We start from the raw sequence: 17,074 nt of genomic DNA on the forward strand, positions 1-17,074 counted from the left end.
AAATATCGAGGGTTGATCGATACACCCCAAACTTTAGGTGTTAAAAGGTCTTGTTTGATTGCCTGTAGTAGATAAAAATTAACTTATTATGACACTAGAAATATGTAGCCAAGTTGCTGACATGAAACTGAAATCAAGTATCTTAAGTGTGATTCAGAGAAGCTGCTGCTGTAATTGATGCTGCTGCTGTAAGCCTGTAATTGATGATGAATTAAATAATGAACTATTCTTGTTCTGAATTTGACAAACTTGTACAAATCAACTACACTGTCATCAGTGAGTTGCATGTTTAACTCTACATTCGTAAACCAGAAAACTGATCATAATCTATCTTTTAGCAATGGTAGCGGATTTCTGAAACAAATATGATATAGATGGGACTTGATCTTTCATTATTTTTATGATTTCATTTGCAGAAAGCCTGGTACTTGGAGACTGTCCAAGGCACTTGCCGGAAACAGATGCCATAATCTTGGCCTCTTCCAATTGAAAGGTGTGATCGCTGTCAAACCGCGGATCCACCATGTCCCTAACCTTTAAGGGATCTCTCATCATTGGATCAGCTATCGTTGTTAGATTTTGTCTCTTCTTGGCGCAAAACGCCTCCTTTCCTGAAATAAGCTCCAGAAGAATCACCCCGAAACTGTAAATATCCTGCTTTTTGGAAGCAAGTCCTGTTTTTAGGTAATGAGGATCCAAGTAGCCCTGAGAACCAACGATCATCCGATTACGACTCATTGACGATGATGAGGGTGGTTTTACCAACGACGTAAACCCCATCTTTGCAGAACCAAAATCACAGAGTTTACAATTAAAATTCTCATCAAGCAATACATTCGAGGCCTTAATATCACCATGGACTATCTGTAAGCTACACTCGTCGTGCAAATAATTGATAGCTAACGCTAGCTGGAACGCTATAACCATTCGTGTTTTCCAAGAAAGATAAGAGGAATCATGCCCTCGGCCTCTGAGTTTCTCATCCAACGTCCCATTACACATGTAATCAAACACCAACACGCCTTGGTCGCGCTCATCACAATAGCCCCTGAGCCTGACAATATTCGGATGAGAGACAGTGAGCAAAATGTTTAATTCTTGCTTGTAAACTTGATCCAGCCGCTCACTACTACATTGAATCTTGACTGCTCCGAGAGATGAATCAAGAAACTTCGCGAGATAAACAGAACTAAATCCTCCATATCCGATCATCCGAGAGCTGGAACAATTCATTGTAATCACTTGAATTTCGTCCCAGCTAAACCTCCTCGCAACAAAATCGTCCAAAATATTGTCATGAGTATTTTCATCAGAAACTGCATCATGAACGCGTTTTTGCCTCAATTTGAACTTTAAAAACTTAAGGAAAGCCATGATAAAATCAACTTTTAAACAACACAACTTAAGAAAAAATGAATAGAATCAAATGAATGAAGAAATAAGCGATAGAATTAACTCTGGTTGTGATGATATTTAAGAAGAGTGAGGCCAAAGAACGGTGGGTACAGCCCGTACCGCTTAGGAAGCAACCAAGAAAAAAGACTAAGACCACCTACAGACAAACAGATATAATAAAATTTGCTCGTGTGATTTTTATAATAAAATTTGTGTAATGTTTGACCCCTGTACTCCCTCCAGATCGGTGCTTTACAAATGCCGTATCCAGATTGAGATATTGTAGTACTAATACCATGATCCTTAATTAATGAAAAAATTACAAATATTTTATATAAATACGTTAAGCTATTGGTTGTCGTAGAGTGAGTCATTAGTGACTTTAGATAGCTTTGTAAGTTACAGATTATTGTAGAACCTCAAGATGTTAGAAGATGAGCTTGACGAGAGTACGAGGCCTTATTATATGTTGAACAAAATTTGAAAGATGTTGGTGAAACACATCAACTGTGAGAATCTTATGCATTAGTTATTATTAGATGAATTTGTGAAGGAAGAAAAGAAATAAATATACAGAAGCAACAAAATGTGGAACAGGGGACCGGCACCTAGACATCCGGTGCACGCTCGCAGCACCGACAGGCAGATAGTAGTAGGCTTGATCTGAGCTTAAATACGCGATTCGTGTGGTTTTATAATAATATTCGACTTTGCCCATTACAGTTGACTGGGGTTGTCCTTACCAAATACCAAATGCTGGTTGCAGTGTAGCACGCTAATACTGTACAGGGTCCTAGGGTCCGGTCCTGACATACGTACTATATGCTCAGCGGGGAAAAAAATGTTAGACAACTCAACCTAAGTTTTGATGCATATAGAGGGGGTGGTACAATATCATTCAGAAAAGAAAAAAAAAGGTTTCATCTCCGTCCTAGAATTTTTCACGTCCAACGTTTTTTTTCCGCTGAACATGTGCCGGTAACATATCAGCTCCTTGTTATATATTAGTAGAAGTCATGTTGATTGAGATAATGAGATCTGATAGTAGCAAATGAACATTATGAAAATGGACTTGGTCACTTTCCTAGGCGCCGTATGTTTATAAAATGTGACCATGTCGTTCGCGGCACTTTCTTGATTGATATAGTTGGTAGAGTGCATGATAATTATTAATGCAGCGTATCCGAGCCAGGATCCTTCTTGTCTGCACTGCACTGTACTGTTTCTTTCTTCTTCCCTTTTTTCTTTTCCTATATTCCCATAAAGGTAGATGTGAATTTGAGCTTTTCACTTGAGTAATTAGCATCCCGTTTCAGTTCTTAGTTTCTTACTCATTCAGTTGTTGAGCTCTTTTATAATCCTTGTAGCCTAGTCTATTTCTTCATCACAACATTGTCGGTACACTACCCGATTTAATTTAAATTCATGATCAAATGATCAGTTCCGATTATCGATTTAAAATTCATGTACGTTAAGATTTATTGTAATAAGAATAGGCCATTCAGATTCACTGAAAAAAAAGAGGAGAAGAGGTCTCGGTGTGGCAAGCCAACTCTGGCAACGTACAGACTTTAAAAAAACAAAAAATAGAAAGGGCCCAACCGGGTTCGAACCGGTGACCTATTGATCTGCAGTCAATTGCTCTACCACTGAGCTATGGACCCTTGACGAACAAAACATCCAAAACTATTAACAAGTAAATTAGTCCAATATTGCTGTTACAGGAATAGTAGCACACTACTACTGTGAACCACTGCTAGCCGCTGTAAAAGTGAAACACAATCACCGTTCTCTCCTGTCGCTTGCGATCGGCGAACCTCTCCGGTAAAATCCTCTCCATCCTCTCCATCGTTCACAAAATAAATAAATAAATTATTTTTCTTTATGTGTTATTATGTGAACAGCTTCTATATCCTTATGCTTCATGTACACGCACAAAAGCACTTATATTTCACTTGCAAAACCCTATTCATGTTGAACAGTTGCTGCATAATTATTATTTTGTGTTTTTTTTATTTTTGCTGCTTGGTTAGATAAAGAGAATTGCCTAGTTATAAGTCTAGACTTGTGATAAATGAACATCTTACTGCAATTACCAACTTGCTTAGGGTTTTTCATTTGTTATGGGACTACAAGAGAGATTGAGATAAGCTTCGGTGTTGGAGTCTTAAACTAGGGTTTTCAGTTCTATTGATGTGTATTAATCCCAATGTATGTTAGTCGATATATCCATTTTATTGAAATTTATCATTTGCCGCGGGCACATTATGAACTTCTTTTTGAGTATATGTGTACGTACTTACATATCGACGTCCAGTCATTTATTTGGAGTTGTTGAATATGACCACTAGTCGGAAACATCTTATATGTAGACTTGTGTAATTAAGAGCAAGTAATTTCTTATGTGAGTATCTCTTCATCAGAGGCAGAGAAAGGTTTTCTAACTTAATTATCTCCCTTTGCATCATAGCGTTGTTCAAGGAGAATATGTTGCTACATTGTGGTGTTCGGTGTTCTGTGATTTAGGTTCTTCATATAGACTGTGAGTGTGTTATTGATCGGAAGCTTCAAGTAAATTTGATTGAACTTTATTAACACAACTGGGGATGTTTACTTTCCAGTTTAATTAACGATAATAATCTACTTGCAGTTTTACTGCTATGGACCCATCTGCTGAAGATAAGTATAAAGAGGAGTATGCTGCTTTCAAAGAGATGGTGAAGAGGACTGTTTATCTTGACAACTTGAGACCTCAAGTCACTGATGCAGTTATAAGAACTGCACTTGATCAATTTGGTAAGGTGGTCAAGGTCCAGTTGGTTTCCAACTTGATAGGCCCCGAGAATATCTCATCTGCTGCTTTAGTAGAGATGGAAAATGCAGAGCAAGCTAATCAAATCATAACGGAATTGGCTTCTTATCCGTTTATGATATCTGGGATGCCAAGGCCTGTAAGGGCAATTGCTGCTGAGATGGAGATGTTTGATGATTGCCCAAGGAAGCCAGGTGGACGGATACAGTGTCGCTGGTTGAATAAAAAGGATCCTGATTTTGAGGTAGCGATGAAGATGAAAAGTGCGGTTCTAAAACATGCTTCTGAGGCTACATCCCTACTCCAGGTAGACCTCCACCCTTCCTCCAATGTATCTTAACGATACTCATTAGTTGTGATCCGACTTCTTTTTTCATGAATTTCAGCATCAACTTCTGGCAGAAGAAAATATTCATAAGAAGCAAGCAGAGTCCCTGAAAGCAAACCACAAGAAGCTTGAGCTGATTGAAAGAGCTTTATCAGATGGGACTGCTAAGAAGTTAGGAAGCTGCTACAACATAAACATACACGATTAGGGTATAGGTCTGATGATAGAGGTAAAATATTAAATAATATTTTACAGAGCAATATGACCTTTCGAGCGTAATATGCATCACACTTAAAGTACAAATTAGCAATAGTTTCAGTTGTAAAACAAAAACACAATTATGCTTTCCCTTGGTTCTGAAAAAAAAAAAGAAGAAGCAATATTGAACTTAAATTTGGAAAATCTGGTATGAAGGACAACAATGGTGCCTACTCTTATGATTATGTAATCAAATTTTCAGATCAGTTAGCTCACTGTTTTATTTTTATAAGCAATATCTGGCGTCCTTGTTGTTCATTGTTGCCCTACTCTTGATATAAATTCTATATTGTTACCCGGGGTATCACAGAGTTGATGTTTTCAAGCTTGACGACTTTGTTACGAGTGCTCATGATTTATGTACCTGATCCTCTTTTTGGCGGGAGAACCATTTCTAGCGTAGTTGCTTGTGATTCCTATCTACTTGATTTTCTTTAATGATGTTCCTATAATTTTATTTTACAAGGAGTGTTTTCCTATTTTGCTATTTGCTAACATATTCTAAGGTCTCATCTTGCCCTTTAAACTGCAGATAAATGGGAAATCAAGATAGCAGAGTATTCGTGAAATAGTTCTTCTTTGGACCTGAAAGGGTAAGAGGCTGATCTCTAACAGTGCAGAGGAAAATTTTAAGTATGTCTGACGTAATGTTTTATGTAGCAGTAACGGATTAAAACCAATAGCCTAAGTAACGCAGATTAGTCTTGGATGAGCTCCACTATTGCTGTGGCTTTCATGCATTCAGAAAATATTTTGCTATCTGCTCTTATACTTGCTAAAACGTGTTATCTTTACACTCTTTGTGCCGCCTTATGGTGGCTGTTACTATAACTTTAGCTTGTGAAGTCATTATGCCTTTTTGTGGTGGTAAACAGAAGTACATACCGGTGCTAATGTTGCTTTATAGAATCACAGAATGATACAATTTGTATTATGGTATTCTAAAGCAAAGTTTCAGTGCTTAATCAATATGCTATAGTTTATAGAATCACAGAATGATTCAATTTGTATTATGTTAAGAAAGCAGTGAAGGTGTCTGCGTATTAACATACATCCTGTTTTCTAATGCATGACACTGACAGAACAGACTGCTTGATAATCAACCATCTTCAAAAGTAACACAAGAATAATACTATAGCATCATTGGCATTCATCAAAATTTGTAATGTACAGTTAAGCTTCTTAGGAGTATGTCACACCTGATATCAATTCGAAAGTGGTCAGGTAGAGAATCATCTAACACGGACATTTCAGAAGGAAAAAACACAATGAAGTCCACATAACTAAATGAATCAAGTATTCATCTCTTGCTACTTGTCCCTTCTTACCTCAGAACTTAACTGCAGATTAAGGCAGCATTTTTAGAGGCATTTTGTGAAAGAGTTTGTTTTTGGATTCCTTTTTTAGCCTGGTACTTAGTTTTATTTAATGCTTATTTTAGATGAAATGGAGGGTTAGTCCAAACACACTTGCTGAAACCACTTAAACAAAACATCTGAATAAATCAAAGATTTTGGATTGTCTTCTGATGATGGTCAATGCAATTACAAGCTCTCTTTATCAGACGATGCGATCAATATTCTTCATGTTGATGTGTGCCAATCTTGCGACACCATAGACTGTCAAGCCTTATTGTTCATCTTTCCCTAGGTATAATAGTCATTTCCATCAGAAGTATCCCTCTATCAATAAAATCTTTCCGGAAATGTGTGACACTAAATTCTTCAGCTTTAGCCCTTTCCCTAGATTCTTTAGTGTCACTGGCAATACTTCTTCTTTGCTTATATCCCATTCTGGCAATGCTTCCACCAGAACCTTCTGTATCAAACTGAGCTCAAAACCCTCTCTCAGTGTCTCTTCAAGCTCATGAACATCACCTCTCAAATCCAGTAAAACGCTGCACAGTCCTAAACCTTTGCAGTACTCAAGGATGGCAAGTAAGCTTATCTTTTCTAAAACAACAGTTTCAATACCTTGTTGGGCTGTTTGAGATCCCACATCCATCTCTTTGTCAGAAAATACTATTACTTTGGAAGTTAATTCATTGGGGGAAACGGGGATCTGAAACTGAGAACTGGAAGATTTTGCTATTACAATCTTAAGAGGTTGATTGGCTCCAGGTTCATTAGACAAAGGAAGTGAAGATGTCTGCGCCAATAGTGTAGAAGATAGTATAACTGCATCATATTCTTGCAATAATTTTGAGTAGTATCCACCTGGTGCCACTACTTCTTCCCCAAGTTGATCTGTCAAATTACCATCAACTGAAAGTGTGCATCTGCATGTCTTAAAGTAGAACAATATAAGAATTAACAAGCTGTCTAGAGTCTGATAACAATGAACCCCCCACCCCTCTTCTCCCAACTTAAGAAGTACGTTTTAACTTTGAAAGGAAATTTCTTTTTTAAAAAAAATTGTTGTTGTGGATAATATACAAGACACTAATGTAACCGAAAGAATGCAATAAAGTTGAGAGTGATAACTTCACCTTAGTGTCACGAAGGGCTTGCCTGTTAGCATTTGATGGATATAACCTTCATTAAGCTTCTTGCACATGTCTTCTTCAACACCCACAGTTACATCAATTCCTGCAGCTCTTAGTTTATCCACTCCCTTAGAAGCTACAATGGGGTTTGGATCCACCATCCCAACCACAACATTTTTCACCTTTGCTTTAATCAGTGCTTCACTACATGGAGGTGTTCTCCCAAAATGGTTACATGGTTCCAAAGTCACATAAGCAGTCCCATTTTCTGCCAAATCTCCAGCATCCCTTAGAGCAAAGACCTGTATTTCAGGCCACCCAACTTAACTAAATCAGTAATTAATTGGTCTGAATCTGATAGTTCTTCAATTCTTAACACATCAAAACTCGTATTTGCAGCGATGCGAAACCTTCAATTCTTCTTTTTCCTATTTTTTTTATGAGTTTTGAATTTCAAAAAGGGCAAACTAATCCATTATCAACCACAGATATCTTGTTTACTCGTTCTCACATTAAGCAAGTCAAAAAACGCACAGTTGAGGGCTGGAAATGTCAAGAACAACCTAGACTCCTAGAGCCCAACTCGAATCTAACAATTATCGACAAAATTACAGTACAAGATAAGACCCAAAAATGACATGTCGCAAATCAAATAACCTGAATATGACCTGATATGACTCTTCTACTACAAATCTTTCCTTTTATTAGTATTCATTTTATCTAAAATCAGTAGTTTTAGAACAAACATGAATTTTGAAGAATTGAGGAAGTCGACCACGTCTGAGACCAGATTTGCCACTTCTACATAGTTGTGTTACAACATATGAGGGAACAAACTAATACAACTCAACAATAATTCATGTAACAACAAGCACTAAATCTAACAAAAAATAGAAAATTATAAAGATGGTATATCATTTGAATATACACTATATACATATCTATCATATAAATCATGAAATTTCAGATCAAGTAATCGTTACCTCAGCATGAGGTTGACCAGCTTTAGGATGAAACCCTTCACCAACAATCTTCCCATCATTGACAATAACACAACCAACCAGTGGATTAGGACTAGTATACCCAGTAGCTTTCTTAGCAAGCTCCAAAGCTCTTCTCATATAAAACCTATTCTCATTGTCTTTCTCATCTTTCCCAAATGAGCCATCACATCTAATCCCAATTGAACCACCACGGATTTTTAAGAACATTGGTGTTTCAGATACCCTTTTCACTAAATTGCAAAACCCAGATTTGTAAATTGGGTAATTGTGCCCAAGTTTTGAACTTTGGGGGTTTAGGAATTGAGCTGAAGGTGAAAGATTTATGGAGTTAAACTTATAGTTTGGAGATGAAATTGTCTGAACATACATAGTTTTGAAGATTGGTAATGAAACACTGCAATTCAGTGAAAACAGAACTACTATTCAAATTTGATGAAGGGGTAATCTGAACAAAAACTGAAACTAAACTCTGCCAAGTTAAGATATGAAGCTTAGCCAAAACATTTAAAATGGGAGTTTTGTAAAAAAGTAAAAAACATGTCTGAGCCCGGGTTCGAACCGGGGACCTCTAGTGTGTGAGACTAGCGTGATAACCGACTACACCACCCAGACCTTGTTGGCTGTTTTTATTCAATTTTGTAGTTATCGACGCAGTATATTGGTATTTCTATTGAGACCAAAGTGCTGTTTCATGTCATCAATAAAAAATACTGCTAAAACTTTGCATAATAACCTATGGCCCCTTGCCAATGCATGATACAAGCTGTACATACTCATGACACATGCCATTAAATTGTGTAATTATTTGTCTCTTTCACAACTGTAACATAAAATGACTTTCTGGTGTTATATTATGACGATAGTTTCGTATAATTTAGCGCCACCATTAGACTCGCACTTATCGGCAATTTTAAGCATGTCTCGTCAAGATATCGAATCGAAGATCTAAAGGCTCAACCTTTGTTATCGAAAAGTATGGATATCTGTTAGGCTACAACATTAGAAATCACACTGTGTAGCCTATATTCAAGATTCAACTTATCTGTTTCAGAACAAATGAAAGAAAGAATCAGCTGGAGCAATGTTGTTGTGAATGCCGATACAAATATACAAACGAATGATGCAAGTTCTCTGATGCAACACAGAAATAAAGATACAACACAAGAAAACTGACAATAACACTGACATATGCATCTATGGTTTAAAACTTCTTGAAAATGTCTTCTCTTCTTTTGAACCAAGAGCACGAAATGTTCATACAACAGGTAACACAACAAGGCAAACAATTTGCCCAGGTCTCTATATGTAAATTGCACATCAAGTATGCATTTTATTGTGAACTCACTTTATAAGATGGTACAATTACAGCAGCTTTCTACTCCCTTGCTACCTTTCAGATCCTCCAGGATCATCTCTAGCTTCAATATTATTTCTTCAAACGTAGGACGGCAATCTGGATTCTTGTGCCAGCACTCTTGAAGAAGCCTGCAATATGCATCAGGACCGTGCATGAAAATAAGTAATATTAATCACTATTTGGATTAATCACTATAATTTGGTAAGAACTGAGATCAACTCCAGTTACTCCACTGGCCACGGATGCTCATTGTCATTGGTAAAAAGATCAGGCGAAAAATATTGGTTACTTACCTTTTGATATCCTCAGGGTATACATATGAGGACAGATATGGCCGTGAATCTTCATAAGCTCTTTTGTCTGCAACGTGCTCAGCAGCTTGTTCCCTGTTCGCAGGTCCCCCCTGAAACATCTGTAGTGCAACAAATTAGTGAAATCCGAACCTCTCACTCAGAGCCGCCCTTAAAGAAACCTAAATAATTTGTCTAGAAAATATTTACTACAAAATATAATTTAAAGAAGACCTGATTTCAACTTACCTCATGTACTAGAAGAGCAAATGAAAATACATCAACACTCTTTCCATAGGACTCTCTACGATAAACCTCTGGGGCCATATAACGATCTGAAGAGAAAAGTTATATGAGTATGATTGCCAAAGGATTGTCAAAACATTCAGTCTTCAGTTAGGTGGAAGTCATACATGTTCCAGTTCCTCCAGTCATTTTATAACCATGAGCATCCTTTTCATGTGCATTTTTGCTTAAACCGAAATCTGTGACTTTAAGGTGTCCTGCTTCATCTTGCAAAACATTCCTAAATTTATAGCAGAATAAAGCTCAATAACTTCAAAACTCTCTACTTCTGTACAGTGAAAGATGCATATCTTGCATTAACAATTAATAGGCACGAGTCCTTGCAACCTTCAACATTTAATACCTTGGAGTTAGATCCCGGTGTATTATGGCATGCGGTTTGTGTTGATGAAGATAATTCATGCCCCTGTTAGTGATATATACATTAAGAACACTGCTCTTATGGCATCAATACAGATAATAATTACTAATCAGATATTAAAATTGTAAACAGCAGCATCATAGGAATATCATAATCTTTACCTGATTCTTTTATTAGTATCCACAAGATTTTAATTTCCCTTTTTAATCTGACAGTTTACATAATGAATTTAAATATTAAATCATCCTTGGAAAAAATTGAACTGTAGCTATCACAGATTCACAGAAAATAGGAGGAAAGGCTATAGAAGTGTCTGCAAAATAAATATATATATATATATATAAATTGCCAGGAAAACTTCAGGAACATATCTTAAAATGTACCTTGCAATGTCTAAAGCATAGGCAACAGCTGTTGGCTGATCGAGCCTTCCTTTCTTTCTTAGAATGTCATACAAACTACCCTAGAAATTTGTTTGCCTCATATATCAGTAAAGGAAAGGAGAAAATATGCAAAATCCATAGAAACAACCTTACATTCCTGAGATACTCCGTGAGGAAGATTAAGCGCTCCGAGTCCTTTAAAACGCCTAGGAACTGTACTATATTAGGATGACGCAACTTTTGCCACAATGCCAGTTCTTTTAGAAAGGTCTTCCTAAAAACAGTGGACAATTCACATGCAAAAATTGGCAGTTCTTACATTATATCAGCACTATATCAGGAGTATTAAAGTAATAATTGGCAATTGGTGAGGTTTTCTCATATTGTATCAGTACTTACCTCACCATTTGATTGGATGCAATTGAGGATCTAATGGTTTTTGCAGCAACTTCTGTACCACGCCACTTGACTACATAAACTTCACCATAAGCACCCTGTAGCCAGGTTTCATATGGTGTATTAACTTATACTAAATTTTCTTGTCAGTTGATAATTACTAGGGGGAACTTCTAGTTCTTGCAGATTAAAGGCCAAATATATGGTTTAAATATATGTAATATCATGTGTGGTGAAAATCAGATTACCTCTCCAATAAGAACTGCTTCGTTCATGTCTACTTCTGATTTATCAATCTCATAACATGGAATAGTAGAGTCTAGTCCTACCTGAACCAAGCAAAGAATCAGAATTAAAATATTTCTAAAGTCCAAGTATGCTTATTATTATGATTGCTCCAACTTGAAATTTGGTATGTTCAGGTTATAAAAAAAAGAAAAATAAATTGTCATGCAAAGATTTAGCTATGGTAGTGACATACCGGATCAATTCCACCATGTTCTTCTAAGATTTTGCAGATTTCCACATGATTAACACTACGGGCATCTGAAAGTGGCTGCAAAAAATTAAAGTTAACACATGACCATCACGTCTTTCTTGTTAGATACTACTAATTATCCACATGAGGAAGCTAGACCAGTTGCAAGAATGTTATCTAAACTTTAAACAGAAAAAAGAATGATTATTGTTGGTAGATATGTATTAAGCATAATACTAACTCACCTTATCCGACATAAGTATTCAAAGAAGGTAGTAGACAAAGTCATAGATAGCTTATTACAGTGTACGAACTTACAGTTCGACCCCAACGATCAGTTGAGTTAACATCAGCACCTTTTTCAAGCAGTAGAACAACAATCTCAGTGCAACCTTCACATGCAGCTAAATGAAGTGCTGTTCTTCTATCATAGTCCGCTAGATTAGGTTCGACACCATTATCTAACTCCTGTATGACTCCTGCTTTGTCACCCTTGCCTGAGCAGTAAAGAAGGCGATATGGGCGTTCAGAGTCGACCCTTTGTAAAGCTATCTGCTGCTGTACAAGATAAATGACTTGAGTTTTATTTACACTACCAGTGTTGATCAAAGAGTATAAGAAACTATTGTTGCTGTAACTCTAAAAATCCCATGAACTCTTTCAGAAATTCAATCAACCAGTTATGTTCACAAAATAAAGAATATCATCAAAGACATCATATGTTACTCCAATCCACAGAATTACTATCAGAAAAATAGAAATAAATAAATTTCCATATGCTTTCCCCCTCAAACTCAGTGTCCTGACGAGTTAAGGTAGGGGTAAGATCTGCGTACATCTTGTCTTCCACAGACCCTACTTCCGAGTGGGACATTGACTAGCTACTTGCACTCATTGATTCAACTAATGCCTTTGACTTTTGTTCATATCCCACACCACACACAATGATCCCAAAATTTCATCATAAGCCTTTTTTCAACAATTCTAAACTTAATTCCATCTTGATTAGCCCTCTTTATTTCTTAAATTAAAACGATAACTGGGATGATTTTAATGAACTTGAAATCAAAACCGAAAAGGCTAAACGAACTAGATGAGGCTCAGAAAGAAACAAGGGTTACCTTGTTAGGTGGTGATAGAGGCTTGCTTCCTTCCATGATCCACAAAATTAAAAAACCAGGAAACGAACCACAACTCAACTAGACTTCCTCAACTTATGTAACTAAACAAAGACGACAGTAAAATCTCCGGATCGCGAAATTTCGATAAGAAAGGAAAAGGCTAAACAAGTGGTTGCCAAGTTAAATAATCAACAAGGAGGTTAAACTTAAACGGACCATTAACCAATGTTGTTTAAGCACAAATCACTAAGACCGGAAAAACCAAGAAAAGCTGATAGCTTAGCTGTGTAATAATATCGATAACATTGTAAAGATCGTCATAATATAAATGGAAATGAGATTAAAACAGGTGTGGATTGGATAAGGGAAGGTTCATTGCAGGGTTTTTCGATTGTGGCAAAGCATGCAGTACATGAAGACAAGACAGAACAAGTGTGATGCCATGCATTGCGTAAGTGCTAAGTGTTTGATTTGTTAGTTGTCAATTGGAAACACCCTCTTTGTGAAAACTTTATAACAAGACTTGGCTGTTTACATCAACATCTTTTCTCAACCTTTTTATTCTTATCCACTTCATATGGCATCAGAATTGGACAAAACTCCTGCATTTTTTATTTTGAAAAAGAGATCAATCCAAGTATTAATTTTTATATATGAGATTCTAACTTGGGTTAATTGGATCGGGATTTTAATAGATTGTTTTTTAGGTATGAATTTTAATGAATTGTACATGATTTTGATTTTACGCGAATTGTTGATAAAATGTCGTAGAGTTGATATAGATATATAAATTCTTTAGAATTTAAGAACAATATTACAAAATCTCATGAGTTTTGAGTTTTGACACATGTACATATATCAATTTGAACAAATTAATTGATTATATCTATCATTTGTTTATATTTGTTCAACTTGATTGTATTTGTAAATATTATATGGCTTTTTATTATTAAATTATTTCCTTAAAATATATCAGCCTAAATATTTAAGTTAATTATGTCAAATAATAAATAATATTAGTTAATATAATAAATAATTATATTTCAAAAAAATATATATATATACATATATATATATATATGAAAATCATTTTTATTATATTTTACAAATTATTTCATGTACTAAAAAATACATTTTAAATTAATATTATAATCTCTCTTTTTTTTGTTTTGAAAGGATTATAATCTCTCTCTCAAAAAGAGAAAGAGCGGTGACCAACGAATGACGAATCAAATACAGATATTAAATAATGCAACTGCTGCCAACTGTACTCACGGTCACTACCACTCACCTTTTGGATATTTTTCCCCAAATCGGGTTTTTGAATTTTCAAAACCCTAACTATCTCCCCGCTCTCTCCTCTCTCTCCTCTGTCTCTCTCTCCCTCTCTCTCTCTCCCACACACAAACACTAGTGAATTCGCGGCTTAGTTTTACTTGCATTAATTGGTTGAGCTTCTTAATCACGAACATGGCGGAGGGAGGAACCCAAGAAGCTCAAATTGAGAGCTCAGAAGACGAGGAGAGAGAACTGGAAAATCTTGAATCGGATGTGACTGAAATGGCCACCAAGATTGCTGAGTGCAGAGACACGCTTCCCAATCAGCTTACTTCTACTCTCGCTTCGCTTCTTACGGCCCAGCGACCCGTTTTATCATCTTCTTTTGATTTCGGGTCGGATCCCGGACCTTCGGGTCACTCTGCTTCAGGAGGTATATCTCTGGATTTGCATGTGTTTGTCATTAATTCTTTGCATTTTCTATATACAAGTGTGTGTGTGAGTGAGAGAGAGAGAGAGAGAGATGATATTGTTCATCATTTACAGTATTTGCTTTAATATATGTTCTCGAGTGGATTTGGTTTTCACAATTGGGGTTCAAAATTTCAGCTTCTGAAATTTGAAGTTGTAAGAAGATCTAAAGACTATTGATTTCTGTAAATTAGTATTCATTGGAATTTATACTTGTTGAGAACATGGCTGTGTTTCTGTTCAAGAATGTTGTGTGTCTGATTCTCTGTAGTAGCAAAAACTTTTTCTGGTTATGGTGGCTTCTACAGACTCCAGATCTCTTTACAAAATATAAATATAAATAGAGTTCATTTGAAATTATATCGGGGTTTGACTTTTGTATGCGATGTGGTGTACAAGCTTACATGCTATTGTTTTGTCTATGTAGCCATGATATAAACGCTCCCCACATTTAATAGAGGCTGGTGATTATTTTTAGGTGATTATAACTTGGTTAGAAAGCACTATTACTGATGCCATATTGCCGTGTTAGGGAATAGTCAGTTCATTTGAGTCTGCCCTGGTCTAGGAAGCATGAGTGCGGGTGCGGGGGTGCGGGTGCGCGGTACGTGGATACGGGAATTCGTCAAATTCCAAAATATGGGGATACAGGTACGGGGGGATACGGCAAATATTAAAATATTAAAAATATTATATATATAATTCATAAGATGCATTTAAGTAGAACAAAATAGTGGAATGACTATTGACTAAATCAATCATACTAGAGATATAAATATATACACACACGAGCAATTATATATACATACAATTTATAGATGCACATGAGCAGATATTACAGAATACACACTTATCAATCGAAATACTTGAGCTGGAGATCTTGATTCGATTGAAAATTGATGATGGAGATATCTATTGAAGATGGAGTCCGGGTACTCAATTAGTCTAATTAGATTTTGACCCCTCTTTTCTTCTTTTGACCAACTAATTTTAAGTTTTTTTTTTAAAAAAAAAAGTTGTAAAAAATTACGATTTGTGCCACTGCCGCACCCCCATCCCCGCACCCCCGCGTATCCCCATCGCTGCCTCCACCGATACGCCACGTGGCGTATCCCGTGCGTATCCCGCCGCACCCCGCCGCACCCCCGCACCCCCAAGTATCCCCTACGCAGTTCTTCATCCAGATGAAGTATCCCTGCTTTCTAGGCCCTGGTATTTCTCTTCATGATTCACTAAAAAGGAGCATGCTGTGAGCTCTTTAATAGGCTTAGTTTTACTTAATGAAGGGTACAGTCGGCAAGGCATCTGCTTGGTATAGACTGTGACAATGGTTCTTTTTTTTGTATGATATATAACCTGGTTAAATATTTTTAAAGATTATTTTTTGTACAGATACTAGCAGACATGCTGAGTTGGGTGCAAGTTCCGTACAAGCAGAAGAAGAAAAGGAATATGCTGAAAAGATTCAACTGCTTAAGCAAAAGCTATCAAATAATGCATCTGCCATGCCTAATGTTTTGAAAAGAATGGAAGACTGTATATCTAGAATTGACAAACTAGATTCATACAATGGAGACATCCATCCAGCCTTTAAAAGGAAAAGGTCTCGCTAACCAGTTCTGTCTCAGCGTAGCTTTGTTTGGACTGCGTTACTGCTGAGTAATGTGTTGTTATTGTCGGTCAGCAAGTTCAATACGGAAGATCTGTGTGCTAGGGGATTTGATCAACCAAAATCGCATCTCCTAAACAGAAGAGTAAAGTCCGTGATGTGTTGTAGTTACTCAAAAGGCATTTGAGTTGTAAGATGCATTACTTTTGATGAGCAATTAGCTCCTGATGGAGTGGATGAACAAATTCATCTGGGCATCCAGCTGACCTAGATTCAGATTAAGGTGATACTTTTTTAGTATTTTTGTTAATATTGTAGTAGTAGACTGTTTATGATCTAGCAATAGATATATATATATTTGACTTGGTGAGTGTAATTTTACTCTAGTTTATATGAGATGATTGAGCTAGAAGTTTGCACAATGTCAGGGGATTTTACAACAGGGACAAGTTTTTCTGATTTGAGATGGTCTCTTGATTCATCTAGTGATGAGAAAACTGATAAGCGGGCCGGTGAGTATAAAAGATAGATTGAAATGCGAGAAATTATTTTCTTTGTTTGTTCTTACAGAAGGCTTGCTTAATGATAAGTGTTTTAGCATAAATCTTTTATAATAGGAACCTCATGTATATTCTACAGTTACCTGTCTTCATTACCTCATGCCAAAGTGGAATGGAAATCATGAGACAGAAAAATTATATGAACAATGGCCTCAAATCTGAAATCAGTTCATCAGTATAAG

General features: G+C 36.4%; 5 protein-coding genes and 2 non-coding genes across 8 annotated transcripts; 2 read left to right on the top strand and 5 right to left on the bottom strand.

Moving 5' to 3' along the window:
• Positions 1-211: 211 nt before the first annotated feature.
• Positions 212-1,500, bottom strand: LOC108208338 (probable receptor-like protein kinase At4g10390). The gene has a single exon (XM_017378863.2). It carries the CDS (start codon positions 1,372-1,374, stop codon positions 328-330), a length of 1,047 nt encoding a protein of 348 aa, XP_017234352.1. The 5' UTR covers positions 1,375-1,500; the 3' UTR covers positions 212-327.
• Positions 1,501-2,987: 1,487 nt separating this feature from the next.
• On the bottom strand, positions 2,988-3,059 carry TRNAC-GCA (transfer RNA cysteine (anticodon GCA)). The gene has a single exon. It is a non-coding gene; the product is annotated as a tRNA-Cys (tRNA).
• An 80-nt stretch (positions 3,060-3,139) lies between these two features.
• On the top strand, positions 3,140-5,762 carry LOC108205768 (ASI1-immunoprecipitated protein 1-like). The gene is made up of 5 exons (XM_017375832.1): positions 3,140-3,219; positions 3,866-3,937; positions 4,046-4,514; positions 4,594-4,764; positions 5,326-5,762. Exons 3-4 carry the CDS (start codon positions 4,056-4,058, stop codon positions 4,741-4,743), a joined length of 609 nt encoding a protein of 202 aa, XP_017231321.1. The 5' UTR covers positions 3,140-3,219; positions 3,866-3,937; positions 4,046-4,055; the 3' UTR covers positions 4,744-4,764; positions 5,326-5,762.
• A 504-nt stretch (positions 5,763-6,266) lies between these two features.
• LOC108205767 (riboflavin biosynthesis protein PYRD, chloroplastic) lies at positions 6,267-8,839 on the bottom strand. The gene is made up of 3 exons (XM_017375829.2): positions 8,262-8,839; positions 7,282-7,580; positions 6,267-7,071 (listed from the first exon to the last, which is right to left on the bottom strand). The coding sequence occupies exons 1-3, from the start codon at positions 8,649-8,651 to the stop codon at positions 6,462-6,464; spliced, it is 1,299 nt and encodes a 432-aa protein (XP_017231318.1). The 5' UTR covers positions 8,652-8,839; the 3' UTR covers positions 6,267-6,461.
• Positions 8,821-8,894, bottom strand: TRNAV-CAC (transfer RNA valine (anticodon CAC)). The gene has a single exon. It is a non-coding gene; the product is annotated as a tRNA-Val (tRNA).
• A 558-nt stretch (positions 8,895-9,452) lies between these two features.
• LOC108206922 (serine/threonine-protein kinase VIK) lies at positions 9,453-13,423 on the bottom strand. 2 transcript variants are annotated; one of them, XM_017377357.2, is made up of 12 exons: positions 12,975-13,423; positions 12,172-12,408; positions 11,857-11,931; positions 11,624-11,704; positions 11,379-11,473; positions 11,133-11,253; positions 10,980-11,059; positions 10,579-10,641; positions 10,343-10,455; positions 10,179-10,264; positions 9,933-10,051; positions 9,453-9,767 (listed from the first exon to the last, which is right to left on the bottom strand). In XM_017377357.2, the coding sequence occupies exons 1-12, from the start codon at positions 13,008-13,010 to the stop codon at positions 9,629-9,631; spliced, it is 1,245 nt and encodes a 414-aa protein (XP_017232846.1). In that variant the 5' UTR covers positions 13,011-13,423; the 3' UTR covers positions 9,453-9,628. The 2 variants fall into 2 exon arrangements, with proteins under 2 accessions (XP_017232846.1, XP_017232845.1); XM_017377356.2 differs by having other exon boundaries at positions 12,172-12,411.
• A 782-nt stretch (positions 13,424-14,205) lies between these two features.
• Positions 14,206-16,754, top strand: LOC108209833 (uncharacterized). Its single transcript, XM_017380976.2, has 2 exons — positions 14,206-14,685; positions 16,116-16,754. Exons 1-2 carry the CDS (start codon positions 14,445-14,447, stop codon positions 16,334-16,336), a joined length of 462 nt encoding a protein of 153 aa, XP_017236465.1. The 5' UTR covers positions 14,206-14,444; the 3' UTR covers positions 16,337-16,754.
• Positions 16,755-17,074: the final 320 nt, after the last annotated feature.

This window comes from Daucus carota, chromosome 2 (genome assembly GCF_001625215.2).
Source record: "Daucus carota subsp. sativus chromosome 2, DH1 v3.0, whole genome shotgun sequence".
Lineage (NCBI taxonomy): Eukaryota > Viridiplantae > Streptophyta > Magnoliopsida > Apiales > Apiaceae > Daucus > Daucus carota.

Excerpts from the sequence above, each read along its gene's own strand:
- LOC108208338 (XM_017378863.2), bottom strand. The coding sequence starts at position 1,374 with ATGGCTTTCCTTAAGTTTTTAAAGTTCAAATTGAGGCAAAAACGCGTT.
- LOC108205768 (XM_017375832.1), top strand. The coding sequence starts at position 4,056 with ATGGACCCATCTGCTGAAGATAAGTATAAAGAGGAGTATGCTGCTTTC. Across the intron at positions 4,515-4,593 it reads AGGCTACATCCCTACTCCAG|CATCAACTTCTGGCAGAAGA; the intron begins GTAGACCTCCAC and ends CATGAATTTCAG.
- LOC108205767 (XM_017375829.2), bottom strand. The coding sequence starts at position 8,651 with ATGTATGTTCAGACAATTTCATCTCCAAACTATAAGTTTAACTCCATA. Across the intron at positions 7,581-8,261 it reads CTGGTCAACCTCATGCTGAG|GTCTTTGCTCTAAGGGATGC; the intron begins GTAACGATTACT and ends CCTGAAATACAG. Across the intron at positions 7,072-7,281 it reads AAGCCCTTCGTGACACTAAG|ATGCACACTTTCAGTTGATG; the intron begins GTGAAGTTATCA and ends TAAGACATGCAG.
- LOC108206922 (XM_017377356.2), bottom strand. The coding sequence starts at position 13,010 with ATGGAAGGAAGCAAGCCTCTATCACCACCTAACAAG. Across the intron at positions 11,932-12,171 it reads CTGATCGTTGGGGTCGAACT|CCACTTTCAGATGCCCGTAG; the intron begins GTAAGTTCGTAC and ends AATTTTTTGCAG. Across the intron at positions 9,768-9,932 it reads TACCCTGAGGATATCAAAAG|GCTTCTTCAAGAGTGCTGGC; the intron begins GTAAGTAACCAA and ends TGCATATTGCAG.
- LOC108209833 (XM_017380976.2), top strand. The coding sequence starts at position 14,445 with ATGGCGGAGGGAGGAACCCAAGAAGCTCAAATTGAGAGCTCAGAAGAC. Across the intron at positions 14,686-16,115 it reads GGGTCACTCTGCTTCAGGAG|ATACTAGCAGACATGCTGAG; the intron begins GTATATCTCTGG and ends TTTTTTGTACAG.